Source organism: Trachypithecus francoisi, unplaced genomic scaffold (genome assembly GCF_009764315.1).
Source record: "Trachypithecus francoisi isolate TF-2019V2 unplaced genomic scaffold, Tfra_2.0 Lachesis_group12, whole genome shotgun sequence".
Lineage (NCBI taxonomy): Eukaryota > Metazoa > Chordata > Mammalia > Primates > Cercopithecidae > Trachypithecus > Trachypithecus francoisi.
In genome coordinates, this window is record NW_022681457.1 from 61,914,334 (window position 1) to 61,939,119 (window position 24,786).

Sequence of the window (24,786 nt, forward strand, 5' to 3'; positions counted from 1 at the left end):
CAGATCTTTGTATCATGCATTGTACAACTGATTTCATATTTTATGAAATGCCTTAGTTTTCCTACTATAACATAAAGACAATGATGAATAAAGTTTATATGTATGATTTAATCCAGATTAGAGAACTGTATCTAGCGCTGCGGTCCTCAACCTGGGCACTTTTGCCCTAGGGAACATTTGGCTATGTCTGGAAACATTTTTGGTTGTTGAAACTGTGGGCAGAGTGGGTGGGGTGGGGGAGCATGCTACTACCATCTAGTGGGGAGAGGCCAGGAATGCAATTGAACAACCTGCAATGTGCAGTCTCACCACCCACAACAAAGAATTACCTGACCAAGGGTGAGATACCCAATCTAAAGTAAAATCTTTTTTTTTTTCAATAAATGGTTCCAATATGTAAATTTTGAGAACCACAAATACTATTATTCTGTCTGCCTTTTGGATCTACAAAAATGGGAAATTATGTTCAATTGAAAAAAAAAACACAAAGTTAGCTGCATGAAGTGGCTCATGCCTATAATCCCAGAATTTTGGGAGGCTGAGGTGGGCGGATCACCTGAGGTCAGGAGTTCAAGACCAGCCTGGTCAACATGGTGAAACCCCGTCTCCTAACAATACAAAAAACTAGCCAGGCACGGTGGCACAGGCCTGTAATTCCAGCTACTTGGGAGGCTGAGGCAGGAGAATCGCTTGAACCCAGGAGGCGGAGGTTGCAGTGAGCCCAGATTGCACTCCAGTCTGGGTGACAAGAGGAAAACTCTGTCTCAAAAAAACAAAAACAAAGTCTACAAAAATTATTGTTGTCTTTTGATTTGTTTTTTGAGATAGAGTCTCACTCTGCTGCCCAGGCTGGAGTGCAGTGGTGCAATCTCAGTTCACTGCAACCTCTACCTCCTGAGTTCAAGCAATTCTCGTGCCTCAGCCTCCCAAGTAGCTGTGACCATAGGCACCTGCAACCACACCCAGCTAATTTTTGTATTTTTAGTAGAGATGGAGTTTCACCATGTTGGCCAGGTTGGTCTTGAACTCCTGACCTCAGGTGATCCGCCTGCCTCAGCCTCCCAAGGTGCCCAAGATCATAGGCCTGAGCCACCATGCCCAGCCTTGCTTTGTCTTTTGACTCTCAAAAAGGGACCTCAGTGAACACCATGATTTTGCCAGTGAGAAAACAGAAACGCAGCTGGTTAGTGCCACAGCCAACTCCCTCTTCACTGGAGTTGCCATGGCTCAGTGGGTGATATTAGAAGATGTCATCATAAAGTAATATGACTAGCTTTTCTTCATAGAAAAGATAGTTTTCACACCACGTTTCCCTCATGTACGCTTTGTTTTGTTTTTTGTTTGTTTTTTTTTTTTTGAGATGGAGTCTCACATTGTTGTCCAGGCTGGAGTGCAGTGGCATGCTTTCGGCTCACTGCAACCTCTGCCTCTTGGGTTCAAGCGATTCTCCTGCCTCAGCCTTCTGAGTAGCTGGGATTACAGGCACGTGCCATTGCGCCTGGCTAATGGTTGTATTTTCAGCAGAGACGGGGCTTCACCGTGTTGGCCAGGCTGGTCTTGAACTTCTGACCTCAAGTGGTCCACCTACCTCAGCCTCCCAGAGTGCTGGGATTACAGGCGTGAGCCACCGCGCCTGGCCTGTATGTTGTTTTTTTTAATCTGAATGAACCTTGTCTCCTTCCAAGAATTCCTTTTGGGAGACTTGTCACATGACTTCCTACCTATAGCAGTACCCTGCCCATATCCCGTAACCCCAAATAATATGAGCTGAAAAACTAATAGTTTTAGAACTCAGATTGCTGATGTTCATGGCATTTATGACACACAGTTTTTCTTTTCTTTTCTTTTCTTTTTTTTGAGACATTCTCACTTTGTTGCCCAGGTTAGAGTGCAGTAGTACGATCTTGGCTCACTGCAACCTCTGCTTCCTGGGTTCAAGTGATTCTCCTGCCTTGGCCTCCTAGGTAGCTGGGATTACAGGCGTGAACCACCACACCCGGCTAATTTTTGTACTTTTAGTAGAGACAGGGTTTCGCCATTTGACCAGGCTGATTTCGAACTCCTGACCTCAAGTGATCCACCTGCCTCAGCCTCCCAAGGTGCTGGGATTACAGATGTGAGCCACTGTGCTGGGCCAGAAATATTTTTAAAGTTAAAAACAAAATTCAGCAGGGCATGGTGTCTCACACCTGTCATCCCAACACTTTGGGAGGCCAAGGTGGAAGAATCATTTGAGCCCAGGTGTTCAAGACCTGCCTAGGCAACATAGGGAGACCACGTCTCTATAAAAAAAATTCAAAATTAGCTGGGTGGGCTGGGCATGGTGGCTCACACCTGTAATCTCAGCACTTTGGGAGGCTGAGGTGGGTGGATCACAAGGTCAGGAGTTTGAGACCAGCTTGGTCAATATAGTAAACCCCGTCTCTACTAAAAACACAAAAATTAGCTGGGTGTGGTGGCACATGGCTGTAGTCTCAGCTACTTGGGAGGCTGAGGCGAAGAATCGCTTGAACCCAGGAGGTGGAGGTTGCAGTGAGCCAAGATCGCACCACTGCACTCCAACCTGAGCAACAGAGCGAGACTGTCTCAAAAAAAAAAAAAAAAAAATAGCTGGGTATGGTGGTGCACCCCTAGAGTTTCATCTTCTCAGGAGACTGAGGTGGGAAGATCATTTGAGCCCAGGAGATAGAGGCTGCAGTGAGTAGTGATAACATTGTGCCACTCCACTCCAGCCTGGGCAACAGAGCAAGACCCTGTCTCAAAAAAAAAAAAAATCAGCACCATGAGACAGGGTGAAGAAAAAGGAAGCCTTGGGCATCTTTAAAAAAGTGTTTTCTGCTAGCGCCAGGATTGGAGGAGGGCAGGTTACAGTATAAATGCGGACCCCTTTGAACCTTGGGGAGACTGGGTGACTAAAGCCCCAGGACAGTGAGTGTTTTGACTATGGGAGTGTACTATACAAATATTTCCATTTTCTGTGAACCATGTTGTAAAACGATTGGGAAATATCGTACTGTAGCACAGGATCTAGTCAAAGCAAAAAGGGTCTCTCCAAACTAAGAACTGGGAGAAGTCTGTATTATCCATCTTTGTGGATTGGGAACTGCTTTGGGACTTTCTGTTTAAGATGGGGTCTTGCTATGTTGCCAAGGCTGGGTTCCAACTCCTGGCAAGGGATCCTCCCATCTCACCCTCTCAAGTAGCTGAGACTACAGGCACATGTCACTGCACCTGGCTACAAGACCTCCTGTTTATTTTATTATATATATTTTTTGAGACGGAGTCTCACTGTGTTGCCCAGGCTGGAGTGCAGTGGCATGATCTCAGCTCACTGCGACCTCTGCCTCCTTGCTTCAAGCGATTCTCCTGCCTCAGCCTCCTGTGTAGCTGGAATTACAGGTGCCGGTCACCATGCCTGGCTCGTTTTTGTATTTTTAGTAGAGACAGGGCTTCATCATATTAGCCAGGCTGGTCTCGAACCCCTGACCTCAAGTGGTCCACCCACCTCGGCCTCCCAAAGTGCTGAGATTACAGGCCTGAGCCACCTCGCCCAGCCAAGACCTCCTGTTTAAATCAGGTCCTGTCATTTTCCATCTCTTTTTGGCGAGGTCTTGAGCTTTCAGGTGAGTTGGCCATACCAGGTGCCTTGATTGGAGGTGAGGCCTTGTCAACCTAATTTCAGGAACAGGTGAACATCATGCACTTGCAGCTGTGTTTTTCTCCCGGCTGGCAGCTACACACCTTTCCTCTCCAACCATCTTGCCTGAGAGTTTAAGTGCATGTTATCTGTGGGACCTCGTGCAATCCAGTTTTCTTATAACTGCTTGCTTACATGAGCATTCTGTTCCCCAAATATGTAACTCCACAATTTCCATGCTCTCTCCAACTGTTGCAGTCTTTTGAATCTTGCTGGTTCCCTTACTAGCAAATTAACTCATTTCGACTCAGAGAGCCCTGCCAGTTGAAGGGCAGCTGGGAAGAAACCCAGGACCAGGAACCTTTCCAGAAGGTGCAGATCAAGTAGAAATGTTGCCAGGAGGCCACGAAGACCCAGGGATTCGTGGCTGACCAGGACTCTTCCTTACCACCAGGGCTTCCAGCTCACAGCATTTAACGGGTGTGGGCTGGCCTAGAGAAAGCAGGAAGACAGGGGCCCCCTGGCGGGCAACAAGGACCAACTGAAGTCCCGGCATGGTGGTTCATGCCTGTAATCCTAGCTGCTCAGGGGGCTGAGGCGGGAGGATGACTTAAGCCCAGGAGTTCGAGACCAGCCTGGGCCACACAGTGAGACCCCATCTCTACAAAAAAATTAAAAATTTTTCCAGGCGTGGTGGTGTGTGCCTGTAGTGCCAGCTACTTTAGAGGCTGAAGCTGGAGGATCAACTGATCCCAGGAATTCAAGGCTGCAGTGAGCCATGATTGTGCCACTGCACTTCAGTGTGGGCAACAGAGCCATACGCTGTCTCTTTGAAAATAAAATGATGGCCGAGACGGGCGGATCACGAGGTCAGGAGATCGAGACCATCCTGGTTAACACGGTGAAACCCCGTCTCTACTAAAAATACAAAAACTAGCCGGGCGAGGTGACGGGCGCCTGTAGTCCCAGCTACTCGGGAGGCTGAGGCAGGAGAATGGCATAAACCCGGGAGGTGGAGCTTGCAGTGAGCTGAGATCTGGCCACTGCACTCCAGTCCGGGCGACAGAGCGAGACTCCGCCTCAAAAAAAAAAAAAAAAGAAAAGAAAATGATGAACTTGTAACCACCTAATGGGTTCACCTTGCCCACTGCCTAGACAGAGCCAATTTATCAAGACAGGGAATTGCAATGGAGAAAGAGTAATTCATGCAGAGCTGGCTGTGCGGGAGACTGGAGTTTTATTATTACTCAAATCAATCTCTCCGAGCATTCAAGGAACAGAGTTTTCAAAGACAATTGGGCGGGCAGGAGCTTGGGAAGTGGGGAGTGCTGATTGGCCAGGTTGAAGATGGAATCAGAGGTTGTCGGAGTTTTTCTTGCTGTTGTCTGTTCCTGGTTGGGATGGCAGAACAGGTTGAGGCAGATTATCGGTGTGGGTGGTGTCAGCTGATTCACTGAGCTGATCCAAGGATTGTTGTCTCATGCTTCCCTAAAATGTATAAAACCAAGTGAGGCAGGAAAATAGGGTCTGGAGGTAGGGAACACAAGGCCAATTCACACTTCAGCTATAACGGGAAATATCGTCTCCATAGGGCATACACCCAGCAAATGACTTCGTAACTTTACTTCACCATCTTCATTTACATCGGGCATACTCCAAACAGAAAGTATTTAAATTCACGAAAATTCTGTAACGGGGACTTTGAGCCCCTATGCTCAGGTCCGCTCCCATGCTGTGGAGTGTACTTTTTCAATAAAACCCTTCATTCCTTCCTTGCTTTGTGTGTGCGTTTTGTCAAATTCTTTCTTCAAAACACCAAGAACCTGGACACCCTCCAACTTTAACACAAGCTGTGCCCCAACCACCTCTGGCAAATGTCATTAGGACTTCCTGTGTCAGGGGCGCATGTCCTCAACCTTGGTGAATTTTTTTAATTTTTTGAGACAGAGCCTCGCTCTGTCACCCAGGCTGGGGTGCCGTGGCCCGATCTCAGCTCACTGAAACCTCCGCCTCCCGGGTTCAAGCGATTCTCCTGCCTCGGCCTCCCAAGTAACTGGGATTCCAGGCATGGGCCACCATGTCTGGCTAATTTTTCTATTTTTAGTAGAGACGGGGTTTCACCATGTTGACGATGCTAGTCTCCAGCGCCTAACCTTATCAGGTGATCCGCACGCCTCGGCCTCCCAAAGTGCTGGGATTACAGGCCTGAGCCACCTCGCCCTGCTGGCAAAATAAACTCTGAATGAACTGACACCCATCTCACATTTTCAGGGTTCACAGGCTCTTATCAATTTTGTTTCAGAGTCAAACCATGGACTGAATTCCTTCCCAAAGTTAGTCGGGCTTCCGCCCAGGAATAAACAAGGACAGCTTAAATTAGAAGCAAGATGGAGTTGGTTAGGTCTGATTTCTTTCACCATCACAATTTCCTCAGTTACAATTTTGCAAAGGTGGTTTCCAACGGACTCAGCCACACGCGGCCCCTCTATCCCTCCAGGGAACAGGCGAATGTCCCTGCAGCCTGGGGGTTCCTGCCAGCGGCAAATGAATGAATCACGCTACCCCGAGCCGGGACTCTCGCGGCCTCGGCCCATCAGTCCTCCCGGCCACCGCGCGGCGCTGTGCAGGGCGTTGTTGGGCGGTTGGGTGGACCACGTGGTATCCGACGCCTCAAGGCCTGCTCAGCCTGCGCGGGCATCCGGTCGGTGCAGGAGGCCCGAGGCCAGGCAGGCGGGGAGCCCCGTGCGAGGGGCTGTGTCACTGCCAGGACGGAGCGCGTCGCCTCGGGCCGACCCCGGGGTCCGCGAGGGCTCCTGGGGACGAGGAGTGTGGGGCATCTGCCACGGGGGACCGAGGCGCTAAACGTGGAGGGAAGGAAAGCACTCGCGGCAGGGGCCTGGCGGGGGCGGACGCGGCCATCCTCGCCCCTGACGGCAGGGGACTTCCAGGACGAGGGGGCCCATCTGCCCTCCGGCGCCAGGAGGATGCTCCAGCTCCTGGTGCTAAAGGTGAGCGCTGCGAAGCCAGCTCCACACAGTCTCCCACAACCTGCAGAGCCTCGCACCCCCCAGCCCCGCACAGCCTCCCACCCCTACCCTACACAGCACCCACCCCAGCCCCCAACCCAAGTCCCACACAGCCCCCCACACCCACTCCCCCCATCCCAGCGCTACGCATGTCCGCTTCCATCCAGCCCTACACAGCCTCCACATCCCCCCGTGCCCACTCCCCGCCCCGCCCACACATCCTCCCACACCCACTCCCACCCTCACACACCCCCAACTCCTACCCTAGCCCCAGCTCCCACCCATTTCCTTATCCCTGCCCGCCCCACAGTCACACCCTCACCCCTGTCCCCACCCCGTCCTCATTCCCACCCCCCACTCACACCTCCACCCCGACATTTCATCCCCCCCACACACCCCACCACCACCCCATCTCCACTCCCACCTGCACCCCAGCCGCAGCCCACCCCACCTCCACTCCACCCCCACCCCACATCACACCCCGCCTTCCCCCACCCGAGCCCTCCCTGCACCTCCACCAGGGGGCACCCCGGGATGGGAGCTGGGGTAGAAGATGGCGTGGCCCGGGATGCACCTGGAGGAGCGTGGGATTGGCTGCCCCTCGGAATGCTTAGTCACAGGGGCCACGCGACACTGGCGTCCCCAGGGCCCCGCTCTCCGTACTCCACGGGGCCCTCAGGCTCGGCGCTTGGACAGGGTCGGGTGGCCCGGGCAGCCCCTCGCCATGGGTCCCGGCTTCCCTCGTGCCTCCGGTCTGTCGTCCTCTCCGCTCACCGTGCGGGCTCTGTGTGGACGATGTACTAGTCCCTGGGGAAGGGACGCCCTTGCTTTTTCGCCTTGGAGTTCGGTGAGGGCTCACTGGTGAAGGGGAAGGCGTTGCTAGAGGAAGGAGCTGACAGGCCAGAGCGGAGGAGTGGATGTGGGTTATTGGAGAAAGGAAATCGCAATCACTTTGAAAATCACACTTCAGTGGGCCCAGGAGCGGGACTAGCAAATTGTGAGATTATTTTATTTTATTATTTATTTATTTATTTTTTGAGACAGTTTCGCTCTTGTTGCCCAGGCTGGAGTGCAATGGTGTGACCTCAGCTCACTGCAGCCTCAGCTTCCCGGGTTCCCTGCCTCAGCCTCCCAAGTAGCTGGGATTACAGGCGCCCACCACCGCACCTGGCTAATTTTTGTATTTTTAGTAGAGACAGGGTTTCACCACGTTGGCCAGGCTGTTCTCGAACTCCTGACCTCAGGTGATCCACCTGCCTCGGCCTCCCAAAGTGCTGGGATTACAGGCGTGAGCCACCGCGCCTGGCCTGTTTTATTTTTTACAGAGACAAGGTCTTGTGTTGCCTAGGCTGGTCTGGAACGCCTGGCCTCAAGTGATCATCCCACCTCAGCCTCCCAAAGTCCTGGGATTACAGGCGGGAGCCACGGCCCCTGGCCCAGTGGTGCGATTTTTTTTTTTTTTTTTTTTTTTTTTTGAGGCGGAGTCTTGTTTAGTCGCCCAAGCTGGAGTGCAGTGGCGTGATCTTGGCTCACTGCAAGCTCCACCTCCCGGGTTCACACCATTCTCCTGCCTCAGCCTCCCAAGTAGCTGAGACTACAGGTGCCCACCACCATTCCCGGCTATTTATTTTTTGTATTTTTAGTAGAGACGGGGTTTCACCTTGTTAGCCAGCATGGTCTCGATCTCCTGACCTCGTGATTCATCCACCTTGGCCTCCCAAAGTGCTGGGATTACAGGCGTGAGCTACCGCGCCTGGCCAGTGCAATTTTTAAAACCAGCACTCTCCTTCTCTTACTTGATGTCTTGTCTGATCTCCCTGAACAAAGATTCACAAGCGTTTGAGGAAACTGACTCTTACAGAGAATTTGCCCCGAGACTTTTAGGGGTTCAGATCCCCCTGGCAAGCTCCTCTCCCCCAGTCAGATGTAGTCCATCAGTCCTAAGGATGCTAGTCCGATTTCTCCTTTAGAAGAGACAGGGCTCTTCCAGGGCTGCACATCCTGACAGGTGCACAACCATCCAGGGAGAACTTTGACGGCAGGAGCTGGACTTCCTGCTTTCTGTTAGGGAACCCCTTTCCTCTCAGTTGGGCTCAGGAACCCTTTTATTTACCTGCTCAACTCTGATCTGTCCCCACTTACAGCCCTCACCCAGCTCACCCCCTGAGCAAATTCTGTCCTGAATAGGAGTGTCTCCCCAAGTGCGGTGCAGGTACCACCTGTCCTGCAGATGAAGTTAGCTTTTACAGGGATGAAATATTTTTCCCCCCATGTATCCATCAACAGATGATTGGGTAAATGGAAGGTGGTTTGTACATATACAATGGAATATTATTTAGCCTTAAATATCTGAGAAATCTTTGCCTGACTTGCAGTCACCAAGATTTTTTCCCCTATGTATCCTTTTATTATTTTTTTTAATTTTTTTTTTTTTGAAATGGAGTCTTGCTCTGTTGCCCAGGCTGGAGTGCAGTGGAGCAATCTCGCCTCACTGCAACCTCTGCCTCCCGAGTTCAAGTGATTCTCCTGCTTCAGCCTCCTGAGTAACTGGGATTACAGGCGCGTGCCACTGCAGCCAGCTAATTTTTTATATTTTTGGTCGAGACGGGGGTTTCACCATCTGGTATCCAACTCCTGGCCTCAAGTGATCTGCCTTCCTCGACCTCCCAAACTTCTGGGATTACAGGCATAAACTGCTGCACCTGGACCCCCATGTATCATTTTAGAAGTTTTATAATTTTATATTTTACATTTAGAGATATGATCTGAGTTAATTTTTGTATATGGTGCGAGGAATGGCTGAAGTTTCATTTCTTTGCACACGATTATCTAACTGATGACTATCCTTCCTCCTTTGTGTCTTATCAAAAATCAATTGACTATATGTGTGATTATATGCCTGCTATATTGATTTATGTACAATACTACACTGTCTTATTACTGTAGCTTTATAGGTAACTCTTGAAGTCAGGTGATATGAGTCTTCCATCTATATTCTTTTTCAGAATTGTTCTAGTTCCTTGGCTTTTCTAATATGCATTTTGTAATTGCTTGTTGAGTCTACCAAAAAAGAAAAAAAGAAGAAAAAAAGCTCTGCTGGAATGGAGTTGTGTTTATAGATGGGTTCAGAGAAAATATATTAATCCATGAACACAGTATATCTATACTTATTTAGGTCTTCTTTCATTTCTTTCCATCAGTGTTTTATAACTTTCAGCATAGGAATTTTGCACATATTTTTAAGATTTAAACCTTTAAGTAATTACTGGGTTTTGTTTTTCAGTAAAAGACACGGGGTCTTGCTGTGTTGGCCAGGCTGGAGCGCAGTTCTGTAATCACAACTTACTGCAACCTCAAACTTCTGGGCTCAAGGGATCCTCCTGCCCCAGCCTCCTGAGTAGCTGGGACTAAAAGCATTTGCCCCCATTCCTAGCTAATTTAAAAAATTTTTGTTTTAGAGACAGGGTCTCACTGTGTTGCCCAGGCTGGTGTCTCAAACTCCTGGGCTCAAGCAATCCTCCCACCTCAGCCTCCCAAAGTACTGGGATTACAGGAGTGAGTCACCACTCCCAGCCTTTTTGTAATTTTCAATTTCCAATATCCATTTCTGGAATATAGTAATACGATTAAATTATTGTTTTTTAATTTAATTTTAAGTTCCAGGATACAAGTGCAGGACGTGCAGGTTTGTTACATAGATAGATGTGTGCCATGGTGGTTTACTGCAACTATCAACCCATCATCTAGTTATTAAGCCCCACGTGTATTAGTTATTTATCCTGATACTCTCCCTCCCCTCTGCCCCACAGGCCCCAGTGTGTGATTACCCTCCCTGTGTCCATGTGTCCTCATTGTTCAGCTCCTGTTTATAAGTGAGAACATATGGTGTTTGGTTTTCTGTTCCAGTGTTAGTTTGCTGAGGATAATGGCTTCCAGCTTCATCCATGTCCCAGCAAAGGACATTATCTTGTTCCTTTTAATGGTTACATAGTATTCCATGATGTATATGTACCACATTTTCTTTATCCAGTCTATCACTGATGGGCATTCGGGTTGATTCCAAGTCTTTGCTATTGTGGCTAGTGCTACAATGAACATACGCATGCATGTCTTTATAACAGAATGATTGATATTCCTTTGGGTATGTACCCAGTAACGGAATTGCTGGGTCAAATGGTTTCTCTAGTTCTAGATCTTTGAGGAATCGCCACACTGCCTTCCACAAATGGTTGAATTAATTTACACTCCCACCAACAGTGTAAAAGCATTCCCATTTCTCCACAGCCTCGCCAGCCATCTGTTGTTTCTTAACTTTTTAATAATATGCCATTCTGACTGGCATGAGATGGTATCTCATTGTGGTTTTGATTTGCATTTCTCTAATGATCAGTGATGTTGAGCTTTTTTTTTTTTTCTTTTGAGACGGAGTCTCGCTCTGTCACCCAGGCTGGAGTGCAGTGGCCAGATCTCAGCTCACTGCAAGCTCCGTCTCCCGGGTTTAAGCCATTCTCCTGCCTCAGCCTCCCGAGTAGCTGGGACTACAGGCGCCCGCCACCTCGCCTGGCTAGTTTTTTTGTATTTTTTAGTAGAGACGGGGTTTCACCGTGTTAGCCAGGAGGGTCTCGATCTCCTGACCTCATGATCCGCCCGTCTCGGCCTCCCAAAGTGCTGGAATTACAGGCTTGAGCCACCGCGCCCGGCCGATGTTGAGCTTTTTTAAATATGTTTGTTGGCCGCATAAAGATCTTCTTTTGAGAGGTGTCTGTTCACATGCTTTGCCCACTTTTTCATGGGATTGTTTTTTTTCTTGTAAATTTGTTTCAGTTCTTTATAGATTCTGGATATTAGACCTTTGTCAGATGGAAAGACTGCAGAAATTTTCTCCCATTCTGTAGGTTTTCTGTTAACTCTGATGATAGTTTCTTTTGCTCTACAGAAGCTCTTTAGTTTAATTCAATCTCATTTGTCAATTTTTGCTTTTGTTGCAATTGCTTTTGATGTTTTTGTCATGAAATCTTTGCCATTGACTATGTGTTGAATGGTATTGCCTAGATTTTCTTTTTCTTTCTTTTTTTTTTTTTGAGATGGAGTCTCGCTCTGTTGCCCAGGCTGGAGTGCAGTGGCACAATCTCAGCTCACTGCAAGCTCCGCCTCCCAGGTTCACGCCATTCTCCTGCCTCAGCCTCCTGAGTAGCTGGGACTGCAGGCACCCACTAACATGCCCGGCTAATTTTTTTGTATTTTTAGTAGAGATGGGGTTTCACTGTGTTAGCCAGTATGGTCTCGATCTCCTGACCTCTTGATCCGCCCGCCTCGGCCTCCCAAAGTGCTGGGATTACAGGTGTAAGCCACCGCGCCCAGCTGGTATTGCTTAGATTTTCTTCTAGGGTTTTTTATAGTTTTAGGTTTTACATTTAAGTCTTTACTCTATCTTGAGTTAATTTTTGTGTAAGGTGTAAGGAAGGGGTCCAGTTTCAATTTTCTGCATATGGCTAGCCAGTTTTCCCAGCACCATTTATTAAATAGGGCATCCTTTCCCCATTGCCTGTTTTTATCAGGCTTGTCAAAAATCAGATGGTTGTAGATGTGTGGTCTTATTTCTGAGATCTCTATTCTGTTCCATTGGTCTGTGTGTCTGTTTTTATACCAGTACCACGCTGTTTTGGTTACTGTAGCCTTGTAGTATAGTTTGAAGTTGGGTAGCATGATGCCTCCAACTTTATTATTTTTGCTTAGGATTATTTTGGCTTTATGGGCTCTTTTTTGGTTCCTTATCAATTTTAAAGTAGTTTTTTCTATTTCTGTGAAGAGTGTCAATGGTAGTTTAATGGGAATAGCATTGAATCTATAAATTACTTTGGACAGTATGGCCATTTTCACCATATTCTTCCTATCCATGAGCATGGAATGTTTTTCCATTTGTTTGTGTCCTCTTTTATTTCCTTTGTTAGTTGTCTTCTTAGGTATTCTCTTTATAGCAACAATTGAATTATTTCAATAATCTTGTGCCTTGTAGCCTTATAAAGTCAATTATTAGTTCTGGCATATATATTTTTTATTGTAGTAAAATACATGTAACATAAGATTTGCCATCTTAACCATTTTTAAGTGTACAGTTCATGGTATTAAATACATTCATAATGTTGTACAACCATCACCAGTGTCCATCTCCAGAAGTCTTTTTCCTCTTGTAAAACTGAAACTCTACTTTCTCTGTGAATTTGATTACTCTGAGTGCCTCATGTAAGTGGAATCATACAGTTTATCCTTTTGTGACTGGCTTATTTCACTCAGCATAATGTCCTCAGGGTTCATTATGTTGTACCATGTGTCAGAATTTCCTTTCTTTTGAAGCCCAATGCAGTGATGTGAACGTGAGGACCCAACTACTTGGGAGACTGAGGCGGGAGGATTGCTTGAGGTGAGGATTGCTTGAGGTAAGGTGGGCGATATAGCAAGACCCTGTCTCTTAAAAAAAAAAAAAAAAAAGTCTTTTTTAAAAAAAGAAATTCCTTCCTTTTTCAGACTGAATAATAGTCCATTCTATACCACATTTTGCTTATCCATTTATCTGTTGAGGGACATTGAGTTGCTTCTACATTTTAGATATTGTGAACAATGCTGCTATGAACACAGGTGTGTAAGTATCTCTTCAAGATCTTTCAATTCTCGTGGATCTACACCCAATAGTGGAATTGCTGCTTTGTATGGGAATTATAGTTTTAATTTTTTGAGGAGCCACGCTACCATTTTCCACAGCAGCTATGTCATTTTACATTCCTACCAACAGTGCACAGTGATTCCAGTGTCTCCACAGCCTTGCTAACACATTATTTTGTTTTAACACACCTTCCTGCACACTGAGTTTTCAGGGTTTTTTTGACAGTAGTTATCCTCATGAGTGTCAGGTAGTATCTCACTATGGTTATGATTTATATTTCTCTAATGATTAGTGATGTTGAGCGCCTTTTCATGTACTTATTGGCCATTTGTATATCTTCTTTGGAGAAATGTCTATTCAAATCCTTTGCCCCTTTTTTCATTGGTTGTCTGGGTTTTTATATTGTTTTAGGAGTTCTCTGTGTATTCTGGATATTAATTCCTTATGAGATATAAGCTTTGCAAATATTTTCCCCCATTCCATAAGTTGACTTTCTACTGTGGTGATAGTGACTTTTGATGCACACAGTTTTTAAATTTCAATGAAGCCCAGTTTGTCTGTTTTTTCTTTTGTTGCCTGTGCCTTTGGTGTCATATCCAAGAAATTGTCAAATCCAATGTCACAAAGCATTTGTTCTGTGTTTTCTTTTGTAGTTTTAGGCCTTCCATTTAGGTTTTGGATCCATTTTGAGTATAGTGTCACATAAAGGTCCAAATTCATTGGGTTTTTGTTCTTTTTGAGACAGAGTCTCACTGTGTTACCCAGGCCGGAGTGCAGTGGTGCAATTTCAGCTCACTGCAACCTCCACCTCTCAGGTTCAAGTGATTCTCTTGGCGTAGCCTCCTGAGTAGCTGGAATTACAGGCATGTACCATCACACCTGGCTAATTTTGTATTTTTAGTAGAGATGGGGTTTCACCATGTTGGCCAGGCTTATCTCGAACTCCTGACCTTAGGTAATCTGCCTGCCTTGGCCTTCCAAATTGCCGGGAGTACAGGTGTGAGCCACTTTGCCTGGGCTCCAAGTTCATTCTTTTGCATGTGAATATCCAGTTTTCCCAACACTCATTTATTACAAAACCTTTCCCTGAATGGTTTTGGTACCCTTGTCAAAAATTATTTGAATAGATACACAAGGGTTTATTCTGGACTCTCTATTCTACTCTGTTGGTATCTATATGTCTTTAGTTCAGTACCACACCGTTTTGATGACTGTAGCTTTGTAGTGAAGTTTTGGTAAAGTTTTGAGATCAAGTGTGAGTCCTCCAGTTTTGTTCTTTTTTGATATTGTTTTGGCTGTTTTGGGTCCCTTGGGATTTCACATGAATTTTAGAATGTGCTTTTCTATTTCTGAAAAAAATATCATTGTGGATTTTGGTAGGCATTGAATTGAATGTGTAGATTGCTTTGAGCAGTATTGACATCTTAATGATATTAAGTCTTCCAGTCAATGAATGTGGGATATCTTTCCATTTATTTGTGTCTTCTTTAATTTCTTTCAGCAGTGTTTTATAGTTTTCATTGTAGTTCTAATTTTTTAATAGACTCCTTAAGGTTCTCTGTATTGACAATCATGTTGTTTATGAATAAAGACAATTTTTTTTTTTGAGGTGGAGTCTCACTCTGTCACCCAGGCTGGAGTGCAGTGGCTGGATCTCAGCTCACTGCAAGCTCCGCCTCCCGGATTCATGCCATTCTCCTGCCTCAGCCTCCCGAGTAGCTGGGACTACAGGCACCCGCCACCTTGCCCGGCTAGTTTTTTGTGTTTTTAGTAGAGATGGGGTTTCACCGTGTCCGCCAGGATGGTCTCGATTGCCTGACCTTGTGATCCACCCGTCTCGGCCTCCCAAAGTGCTGGGATTACAGGTGTGAGCCACAGCACCTGACTAAAACTGTATTTTCTTTCAGACTTCCCACCGTTGGTCTTCTCTGGACTCGTTGGGGTCTCATCTGTGCCAAGAATGTGATGGGTGTTCTTATGCAGACCTTAGGGCTCCCCTTCTTTGGCTCTCCATTTAGGAATTTTACCCTTTAATTCTCAAGCTGCTATGGCAGCCCCAAACTCTGTTCTCTGATTTCCTCAAGCCACAAACATTATGACTTTCTCCTTGAATTGCAGCTGCTTAATACCACGTGGACTGGGGAATGGGCTTAGGGGAAAAGCCGTGTAAAAGTGGATCTCACCCGGGGAAGTTTCCTTCTTTCAAGGGTTGACACTCCTCCAGGTTCTGCTTGCTTTTGGTAGCTCGTCACTGCCTTCAAATTGTTATTTTGTATTTTTTCCAGGATTTATTATTGTTACTCATAGGTGATATAGAAACTATTCTATTGTTACTGGAGCCAGAATAACTGCTGTTCTTTTTTCTGGTTATTTGTTATAAAAATGTTCAAACCTTCAGAAAAGTAGAAATAATACTAATGTGAATACCTGTATTCTTGCCACCTTGGATTTAGGATCCCAAATCTCGAGATGTCATTTTTCTAGGCAGAGTTAGGTAATACTTTTGAAAAATCATGAGTTCTTGGCTGGGCGCAGTGGCTCACGCCTGTAATCCCAACACTTTGGGAGGCTGAGATGGGCGAATCACCTGAGGTTAGGAGTTCGAGATCAGCCTAGCCAACATGATGAAATCCTGTCTCTACTAAAAATACAAAATTAACTGAGCATGGTGGTGTATGCCTGTAATCCCAGCTACTGAGGAGACTTAGGCAGGAGAATTGCTTGAACCCAGGAGGTAGAGGTCGTAGTGAGCTGAGATTGTGCCACTGCACTCCAACCTGGGTAACACAGCGAAACCTTTTGGTATTTTCAATTCAAATTTAGCTTTTCACTTTATATTTGTGTCTTTAACAATGAAAATCTTGGCTTCTAATAACCATAGTGCACAACAAAATACATTCCAGGAAGTCTGACTTCCTTCCGTGTCCCTTCTCCATTTCTCCCCTCAGGTCATGGTTTGCATTTATTTTGGTTTATCTGTCATTATTTCTTTTTTTCTTATGAGCAGAATGTACTTATATTCACAGTGCTTTCTCTTTCTTACAAAAGAATAATACAGGTCAGGAACAGTTGCTCATGCCTGTAATCCCAGCACTTAGGGAGGCCCAGGTGGGAAAATTGTTTGAGCCCCGGAGTTTGAGACTAGCCTGGGCAAAATAGCGAGGCACCATCTCTGGTTTTTTTTTAACAAACAAAAGTACTCGAAACATTGCTCTGAACCTTGTGTTTGTATATTATTATGGATTTTTCAGGATATAGGAGATTGAGGACATCTGCTTGTTTTTTGAGTCACAACACATAATTGAGAATTACATCCTATTGGTTACGTATTTTAGAATTTTATCTTTGGTCTAACCATTTGAGCAAAGGCATTTGTCAAGAATTTGTTAGGTCACTTAAATTAGAAACAGTAATCATGGCTCTAAAGTTTATTATTTTGTGGTACTACTTTTAAATCATATATTATTCTGTTTGTTCTTTAAAAATTTTACAGATTGAAGATCCAGGTTGCTTCTGGGTTATTATAAAAGGGTGTAGTCCCTTTTTAGATCATGATGTCGACTATCAAAAACTAAATAGTTCCATGAATGACTTCTACAACAGCATGTGTCAGGATATAAAAATAAAACCATTAACATTGGAAGAAGGACAGGTATGTATCTAAATGTTATTTAATCACTGTGTCTTGAAACACCACTCACAATATAAACTATTTTGGCAACGACGATGATTCAAGCTTTTAGAGTATTTTAATTTCTTTTTTTTTTTTTTTTTTTGAGATGGAGTCTCGCGCTGTCACCCAGGCTGGAGTGCTGTGGCCGGATCTCAGCTCACTGCAAGCTCCGCCTCCCGGGTTCACGCCATTCTCCTGCCTCAGCCTCCCAGGTAGCTGGGATTACAGGCGCCGCCACCTCGCCCGGCTAGTTTTTTGTAGTTTTTTAGTAGAGACGGGGTTTCACCGTGTTAGCCAGGATGGTCTCAATCTCCTGACCTTGTGATCCGCCCGTCTCGGCCTCCCAAAGTGGAGTATTTTAATTTCTTACACTCAGTGCCTTGTGTTAGGTTTTTTTTGAGATGGAGTCTCACTCTGTCACGCAGGCTGGAGTACAGTGGCACCATCTGGGCTCACCGCAACCTCCGTGTCTCAGATTCAAGCACTTCTCCTGCCTCAGCCTCCTGAGTAGCTGGAATTACAGGCATGGGCCACCACACCCAGCTAATTCTGGTATTTTTAGTAGAGACAGGGTTTCACCATATTGGCCAGGATGGTCTGGAACTCCTGACCTCAAGTGATCCACCCGCCTTGGCCTCCCGAAGTGCTGGGATTACAGGCGTGAGCCACCGCGCCCGGCCCGTGTAAGGTTCTTTAGTTTGCACAAGATTCAGGCTAGTCATGGAAGGGGGTGGCCGCCACATAAGGTCCATGTGGTGCAAGAGGAGACAGAATGTCATCTACACCCAGGCATTAGGGCCATCCCTCTGGGCCTCTGGGGCTGAGAACCAGGGGATTATTTGAGATCCCACAGAGGTATAGGGACCTCAGCAAAGAGGGAGTGGGTCTTTAGTGTAGGGCCAACGCCTCCCTTTTGGTTGCTCATGACTTTGGCCAACTCACATGTCTTCATTTTCCTTACTCCACGCCATGGCCCCTCCTTGCCTTCTTGCAGCCTCAGCTCCCACTGCCCCTTGTCATGGTCTCTGCAACTCAGCTACTTTTCAGAAGAGAGTGATTTTTTGTAATGGTATAATAGGAAAAGATTTATAACCTCTTTATGAGAAAAAGCAGAAATAATTTGAATCCCCTTCCCCCAAATCATCATTAATAACATTTATTGTATGTGCTGCTGAAGCAAGCACAGTAACATAATTATTTGTTTCCATGCCAGTGACTAATTGAAGAAGTTAAACCAGGTCTATTGTTTTTAAAAATATTCCACATTTTGGGCTGGATGTGGTGGCTCCTTCCTGTAATCCCAGCACTTTGGGAGGCCAAGGCGAGAAGATTGCCTAGGAGTTTTGTGAACAGCCTGGGCAACATAGTAAGACGCTATCTCTACAAAACATAAAAAGATTAGCGGGCATGGTAGCACCTGCCTTTGGCCCCAGCTCCTCTGGAGGCTAAGGCAAGAAGATCACTTCATGGAGCAAGACTAAAGGCACCATTTTTCCCATAGCAGGTCCTCACTTCATGTCTCTGTGTGACATCTTGGTAATTCTCCCAATGTTTCGAACTTTTTCATTATTATTCTCTCTGTTATGGTGATCTGTGGCCAGTGATCTTTGAATTAGTATTTTAATTGTTTTGGGGTGCCACCAATTGCATCCATGTAAGATGGTGAATTTTATCAATAAATGTGTGTTCTGACTGCTCCACTATCTCTCCCCCTCTGCCCAGGCCTTCCTGTTCACTGACACACAATTGAAATTAGGCCAATTAATAACCCTACAATGGCCCCTAAGTGTTCAGGTGAAAGGATGAATTACATTAAATTAAAAGCCAGAAATGATTGAACTTAGAGGAAGACATTTTGAAAGCTGAGATAAGCTGAAAGCTAGGCCTCTTGCACCAAACAGTTAGCAAAGTTGTGAATGCAAAGGAAAAGTTCTTGAAGGAAATTAAAAGTGCCACTCTGGAAAACACACAAATGGAGAAAAAAAAAAAAAGACACAGCCTTATTGGTAATATGGAGAATGTTTTATTGGTCAGGATAGAAGCTCAGACCAGTTACTACATTCCCTTCAGCCAAAGCCTGATCCAGAGCAAGGCCCTAACTCTCTTCAATTGTATAAAGGCTGAGTGAGGTTAGGAAGCTGCAGGGAAAAAATATGAAGCTAGCAGAGGTTGGTTCGTGAGGTTTAAGGAAAGAGGCCATCTCCACGACTCAAAGTGCAAGGTGAAGCGCAAGGGCTGATGGAGAGGCTGCAGCAGTTTCTCCAGATGTAGCTAAGATCATTGATGAAAGTGGACACACTAACAGATTTTCTATGTATACAAGACAGCCTTCTATTGGAGAAGATGTCTTCTCGGACTTCCAGAGCTAAATAGGAGAAGTCAGCCAGGTGCGGTGGCTCACACCTGTAATCACAGGACTCTGGGAGGCCGAGGTGGGTGGATCACCTAAGGTCAGGAGTTTGAGACCAGCCTGGTCAACATGGTGAAACCCCATCTCTACTAAAAATACAAAAATTAGCTAGGTGTGGTGGCAGGCACCCATAATCCCAGCTACTGGGGAGGCTGAGGCAGGAGAATTGCTTGAACCTGGGAGGTGGAGGTTGCAGTGAGCTGAGATGGTGCCACTGCACACTAGCCTGGGTGACAGAGAGAGACTCCATCTTAAAAAATAAATAGAGGAAGTTGGTGTCTTTAAAGGACTAAAGCTTTAAAGGTCAGAGTGGCTTTCTTATTAAGGGCTAATGCAGCTGGCGACTTTTAAGTTGAAGCCAGTGCTCATTTACCATTCCAAAAGTCCTGTGACCCTTAAAGATTATGCTGGCTGTACTCTATCTGCTTTACAAATGGAACAAGAAAGCCTGAATGACAGCATATCTGTTCACGCATGGCTTACTGAATATGTTAAGCTTACTGTTGAGGTCTATGCTCAGAAAGAAAGATTCCTTTCAAAATATTACTGCTGAGCTGGGTGCAGTGGCATGTGTCCACAGTCCCAGCTACTTGGGAGCCTGAGGTGGGAAGACCACTTGGGCCCAGGAGTTCGTGTCCAGCCTAGGCAATGTAGTGATGAGACCTTGTCTCTAAAACAAAAACAACAAACAATTAATGCTCATTGACAGTGCACCTGGTCACTGAAGAGCTCTCATGGAGATGCATGAGATGAATGTGGCTTTCATGCCTCATTTTCAAGGTTGACTGGCTGTGTAAATTATTAACTATTCATGGTGTTTCTACAGGATGCTTTGATTTCAACATTAAATAGAAGTACCCTTCATCCTTTGTCAGGATTTCTGTTGAATTATTCAAGTTTTGAGTTATGTGAGGTTCTCTAGAATCTATCCTTTGCAGTATGGCTGTACTGTATTTTCCAACTTACATTCCCGAAGACAGCAATCTCTATCAGTCCCCTTCTTTTCTGTTTGAGCACAGCTCTCCCTGCTGGACTGCTTTATAAACCTGTGGCTAGCATACGGTTTATTAGTTGAGTTGGCTGTGGCCTGGCACTCCTGTGGTACAGTCAGGATGCCAAGGGTTGTCACCTCTGCAGGGTGGTTCTCCTTAAAAGGGGCTGCAGGCATTTACAGATGCTTCATAACTTACGATGAGGTTATGTCCTGATATTGTAAATAAAAAATACACTTAATACACCTAACCTGCTGACCAGCCTAGCTTACCCTAGCCTACTTAAATGTGCTCAGAACACTTACATTAGCTTACAGTTGGGCAAGATCACTTAATACAAAGCCTATTTAATAGTAAAGTTTAAATATCTATGTATTTTATTGAATACTGCACACTATGTAAAAATTGCAATAGTTTCACACCATCATAATGTTGAAAATTGTAAGTTAAACCATCATAAGTCAGGGACTCTGTACTTATTCAGCCATCAGACAGGTAGTTTATTGATTGATTGATTGATTGATTGAGACAGACTCTCATTCTGTTGCCCAGGCTGGAGTGCAGTGGCGTGATCCTTGGCTCACTGCAACCTCTGCCTCCCTGGTTCAAGCGATCCTCCTGCCTCAGCCTCCTGGGTAGCTGTGACTACAGGCACATGCCACCATCCCTGGCTGATTTTTGTATTTTTAGTAGAGACGGGGTTTTTCCATGTTGGTCAGGCTGGCCTTGAACTCCTGAGCTCAGGTGATCCACTCACCTCGGCCTCCCAAAGTGCTGGGACCACAGGCGTGAGCCACCACGCCTGGCCCAGTTAGTTTATTTTTAAAATATTTTATTGCTGTTATTTTTTGAGACAGGGTCTCACTGTGCCACCCAGGCTGGAGTGCAGTGGTGCGATCATAGCCCACTGCAGCCTCCAGCTCCTGGGTTCAAGCGATCTTCCTGCCTCAGCCTCCCAAGTAGCTGAGACTACAGGCACGTACCACCATGCCTGGTTCAAGTAGTATTTGAAGACTTAGTATATGTCAGGCACTGTGCTAGGTGCCGGGCATTTGGTGGTAAACAAAACAAGCAAAAATCCATGTCATCAAGGAACCAGTGTCCAGTTATGACAGATAGTAAACAAATGTCAGAGGCCAATAAGAGTCATGGGGAGGCTGGGTGTGGTGGCTCACGCCTGTAATCCCAGCAGTTTGGGAGGCCGAGGTGGGTGGATCACCTGAGGTCAGAAGTTCGAGACCATCCTGACCAATATGATGAAACCCCGTATCTACTAAAAAAAAATACAAAAATTATCTGGGCCTGGTGGCATGCACCTGTAATCCCAGCTACTTGGGAGGCTGAGACAGGAGAATCGCTTGAACCCGGGAGGCGGAGGTTGCAGTGAGCCAAGATTGCACTGTTGCACTCCAGCCTGGGCAACAAGAGCAAAACAACATCTCAAAAAAAAAAAAGAGTCATGGGTAAGGGAGTGGAAGGATGAGTCTGGTGGCGGCTTCCTGTTGGGCAGACACATTATTGACAATCATTCCTAAGCATTATTTCCTGATTTAAGAAGGTAAAGGAATACATTTTTCTTATTTTACTTTCTAAAAATTATCCTCAGTTAAGGAGTGAAAATGATTGTAGTAAGAAAAACAGTGACCTAGTACCCAGGCAGCCTGTGTTCCTGAGGTTTTCTTATGGGCAGAGGAACTCAGCTTGGATAGGCCTGGCCTCCTGGCATCTCTTTCCTCTGCTGTAGGGAGAATGTTGACTGGGATGGTTTTAAGAGTACCTTTTAGCTCTCTTGTTCTTTGACGAGATGTTAACACTGACCTGAAAAAACCTTTCTGTTGGCTGGGCGCGGTGGCTCACGCCTGTAATCCCAGCACTTTGGGAGGCTGAGGCGGACGGATCACGAGGTCAGGAGTTTGAGACCAGCTTATGCAACATGGTGAAACCCCGTCTCTACTAAAATACAAAAATTAGCCAGGCATGGTGGTGGGCGCCTGTAATCCCAGCTACTTGGGAGGCTGAGGCAGGAGAATTGCTTGAACCTGGGAGGTGGAGGTTGCAGTGAGCTGAGATTGTGCCACTGCACTCCAGCCTGGGCTACAGAGTGACACTCTGTCTCCAAAAAATAAATAAATAAAAATAACTCTGTTTATTTTGCAGGTGTGTGTGGTCTATTGTGAGGAACTAAAGTGCTGGTGCAGGGCCATTGTCAAATCAATTATGTCTTCTGCAGACCAGTACCTGGCAGAATGTTTCCTTGTGGACTTTGCCAAGAACATTCCAGTCAAATCCAAAAAGTATGTATACCTTACACTCTTTTCAGAGACAAATGTCAGTTTCAAAGGAGAATGTCCATTTTAAAGTATGGGGCTAGAGGTCACTACCATTGAGAAAAGACAAAACTGGAGTTCTTTAACTTCAAGAAGGGGCGCTTTGTGGGTTTCAAGTCTGCACCCACTGACTGGCAGAGCGGGTGGGCAGGATGAAGGCTAAGGTGGCTCTGGCCCTCTGCTACTGTCTGTCCTGGCAGGGCAGGCAGGTTCAGGTGATGTTCTCTGCATCTCCTGGCTGCTCTCTGCATCTCCTGAGTTCTCTATCACGTGACTGCTCTCTGCATCTCCTGGGGTTCTCTCTCTATCACCTGGTTACTTTCTGCGTCTCCTGGCTGCTCTCTGCATCTCCTAGGGTTCTCCCTGCATCTTCTAGGGGTTCTTTCTGCATCTCCTGGGTTCTCTATCACATGGCTGCTCTCTGCATCTCCTGGCTACTCTCTGCATCTCCTAGGGTTCTCCCTGCATCTCCTGGGGGTTCTTTCTGCATCTCCTGGCTGCTCTGCGTCTCCTGCGTACCCTCTGCATCTCCTGGGTGCTCTCTGCATCTCCTGGGTGCTCTCTGCGTCTCCTGGGTACTCTCTGCATCTCCTGGGGCTCTCTCTGCACCTCCTGGGTTCTCTCTGCACCTCCTGGGTTCTCTCTGCACCTCTTGGGTACTCTCTGCACCCCCTGGGATACTGTCTGCATCTCCTGGGTGCTCTCTGCATCTCTTGGCTGCTCTCTGCATTTCCTGGGGTTCTTGCTGCATCTCCTGGCTGCTCTCTGCATCTCCTGGGTGCTGCTTGCTGGCTGCTCTCCTGCCTGTACTCAGTTTCCTTATGCCCTTTAGGGAGGCTTGGCTGCAAGAAAGACACTTCCAGGAGGTAGAGAGAAATGCCTCTCCACAGAAGAGGTATTGCGGGCATAGTCTCAGCATTGCAGAGAGCAGAGCTTGTACTCACGTAGGTGTTCCTGGTTGTCCTGCTTAAGAGAGGGAGGGTGTGACCATCAGTGAGGTTGGGAAATGGCTCAGAATGAGCTGGTGCCTAGATGGCGCTGTGCAGCCTTCACTGCTTCTGGTACCATACTTCATAGTTCATTAGAAAACCCCAACAACTGGCCGGGCGCGGTGGCTCAAGCCTGTAATCTCAGCACTTTGGGAGGCCGAGATGGGCGGATCACGAGGTCAGGAGATCGAGACCATCCTGGCTAATACGGTGAAACCCCGTCTCTACTAAAAAATACAAAAAAACTAGCCGGGCGAGGTGGCGGGTGCCTGTAGTCCCAGCTACTTGGGAGGCTGAGGCAGGAGAATGGTGTAAACCCGGGGGGCAGAGCTTGCAGTGAGCTGAGATCCGGCCATTGCATTGCACTCCAGCCTGGGCGACAGAGCAAGACTCTGTCTCAAAAAAAAAAAAAAAAAAGAAAAGAAAACCCCAGCAACAAGTCGGTCTTGGTGTTTTCTGATGATTTTTCCATAGTTTCCCATCCCAGAGTAAGAGGATGTCAGTTTAATAAATATGAGAATTCTGATTTCACTGAGAAAGAGCAATACCAAATAGACTTGATTGCAATAAGAGGTGTCTGGTTTTTTTGTTTTGTTTTTTTGAGACGGAGTTTCACTCTGTCCCCCAGGCTGGAGTGCGGTGGTGTGATCTTGGCTCACTGCAATCTCTGCCTCCCAGTTCAAGTGATTCTCCTGCCTCAGTCTCCCAAGTAGCTGTGACTACAGACACGTGCCACCACGTCCAGCTAATTTTTGTATTTTTAGTAGAGACGGGGTTTCGCCATGTTGGCCAGGCTCGTCTTGAACTCCTAACCTCAGGTTATCCACCTGCCTCATCCTCCCAAAATGATGAGCTACAGGCGTAAGCCACTGCGCCTGGCCAGGAGGTGTCTATTGAACAGAAAAATTTCATGGCAGGCATGCTTATCAGACATTGGGAATTTACAGTACTTAATGTAAGAGTAGGTACCATTCGAGCTTGTGATCCTGCATCTCATACGACCATAATCACTGCAAAAACAATTATTGTGTTTAACTGTTTGGGGAGCTTTTCTTTTTGCATTTGGTGTTT

General features: G+C 46.3%; 1 protein-coding gene across 2 annotated transcripts in view; it reads left to right on the top strand.

Annotated features, from left to right (window-relative positions):
* The first annotated feature begins 6,305 nt into the window (after positions 1 to 6,305).
* Positions 6,306 to 24,786, top strand: part of TDRD12 (tudor domain containing 12) — a 105,545-nt gene continuing 87,064 nt past the window's right edge. For both annotated transcript variants that reach the window (XM_033225605.1, XM_033225607.1), the window contains exons 1-3: positions 6,306 to 6,645; positions 16,818 to 16,976; positions 22,557 to 22,693. In XM_033225605.1, the coding sequence (XP_033081496.1) occupies positions 6,622 to 6,645; positions 16,818 to 16,976; positions 22,557 to 22,693 (320 nt within the window). In that variant the 5' untranslated portion in view covers positions 6,306 to 6,621. The remainder of the gene's footprint in view (positions 6,646 to 16,817; positions 16,977 to 22,556; positions 22,694 to 24,786) is intronic.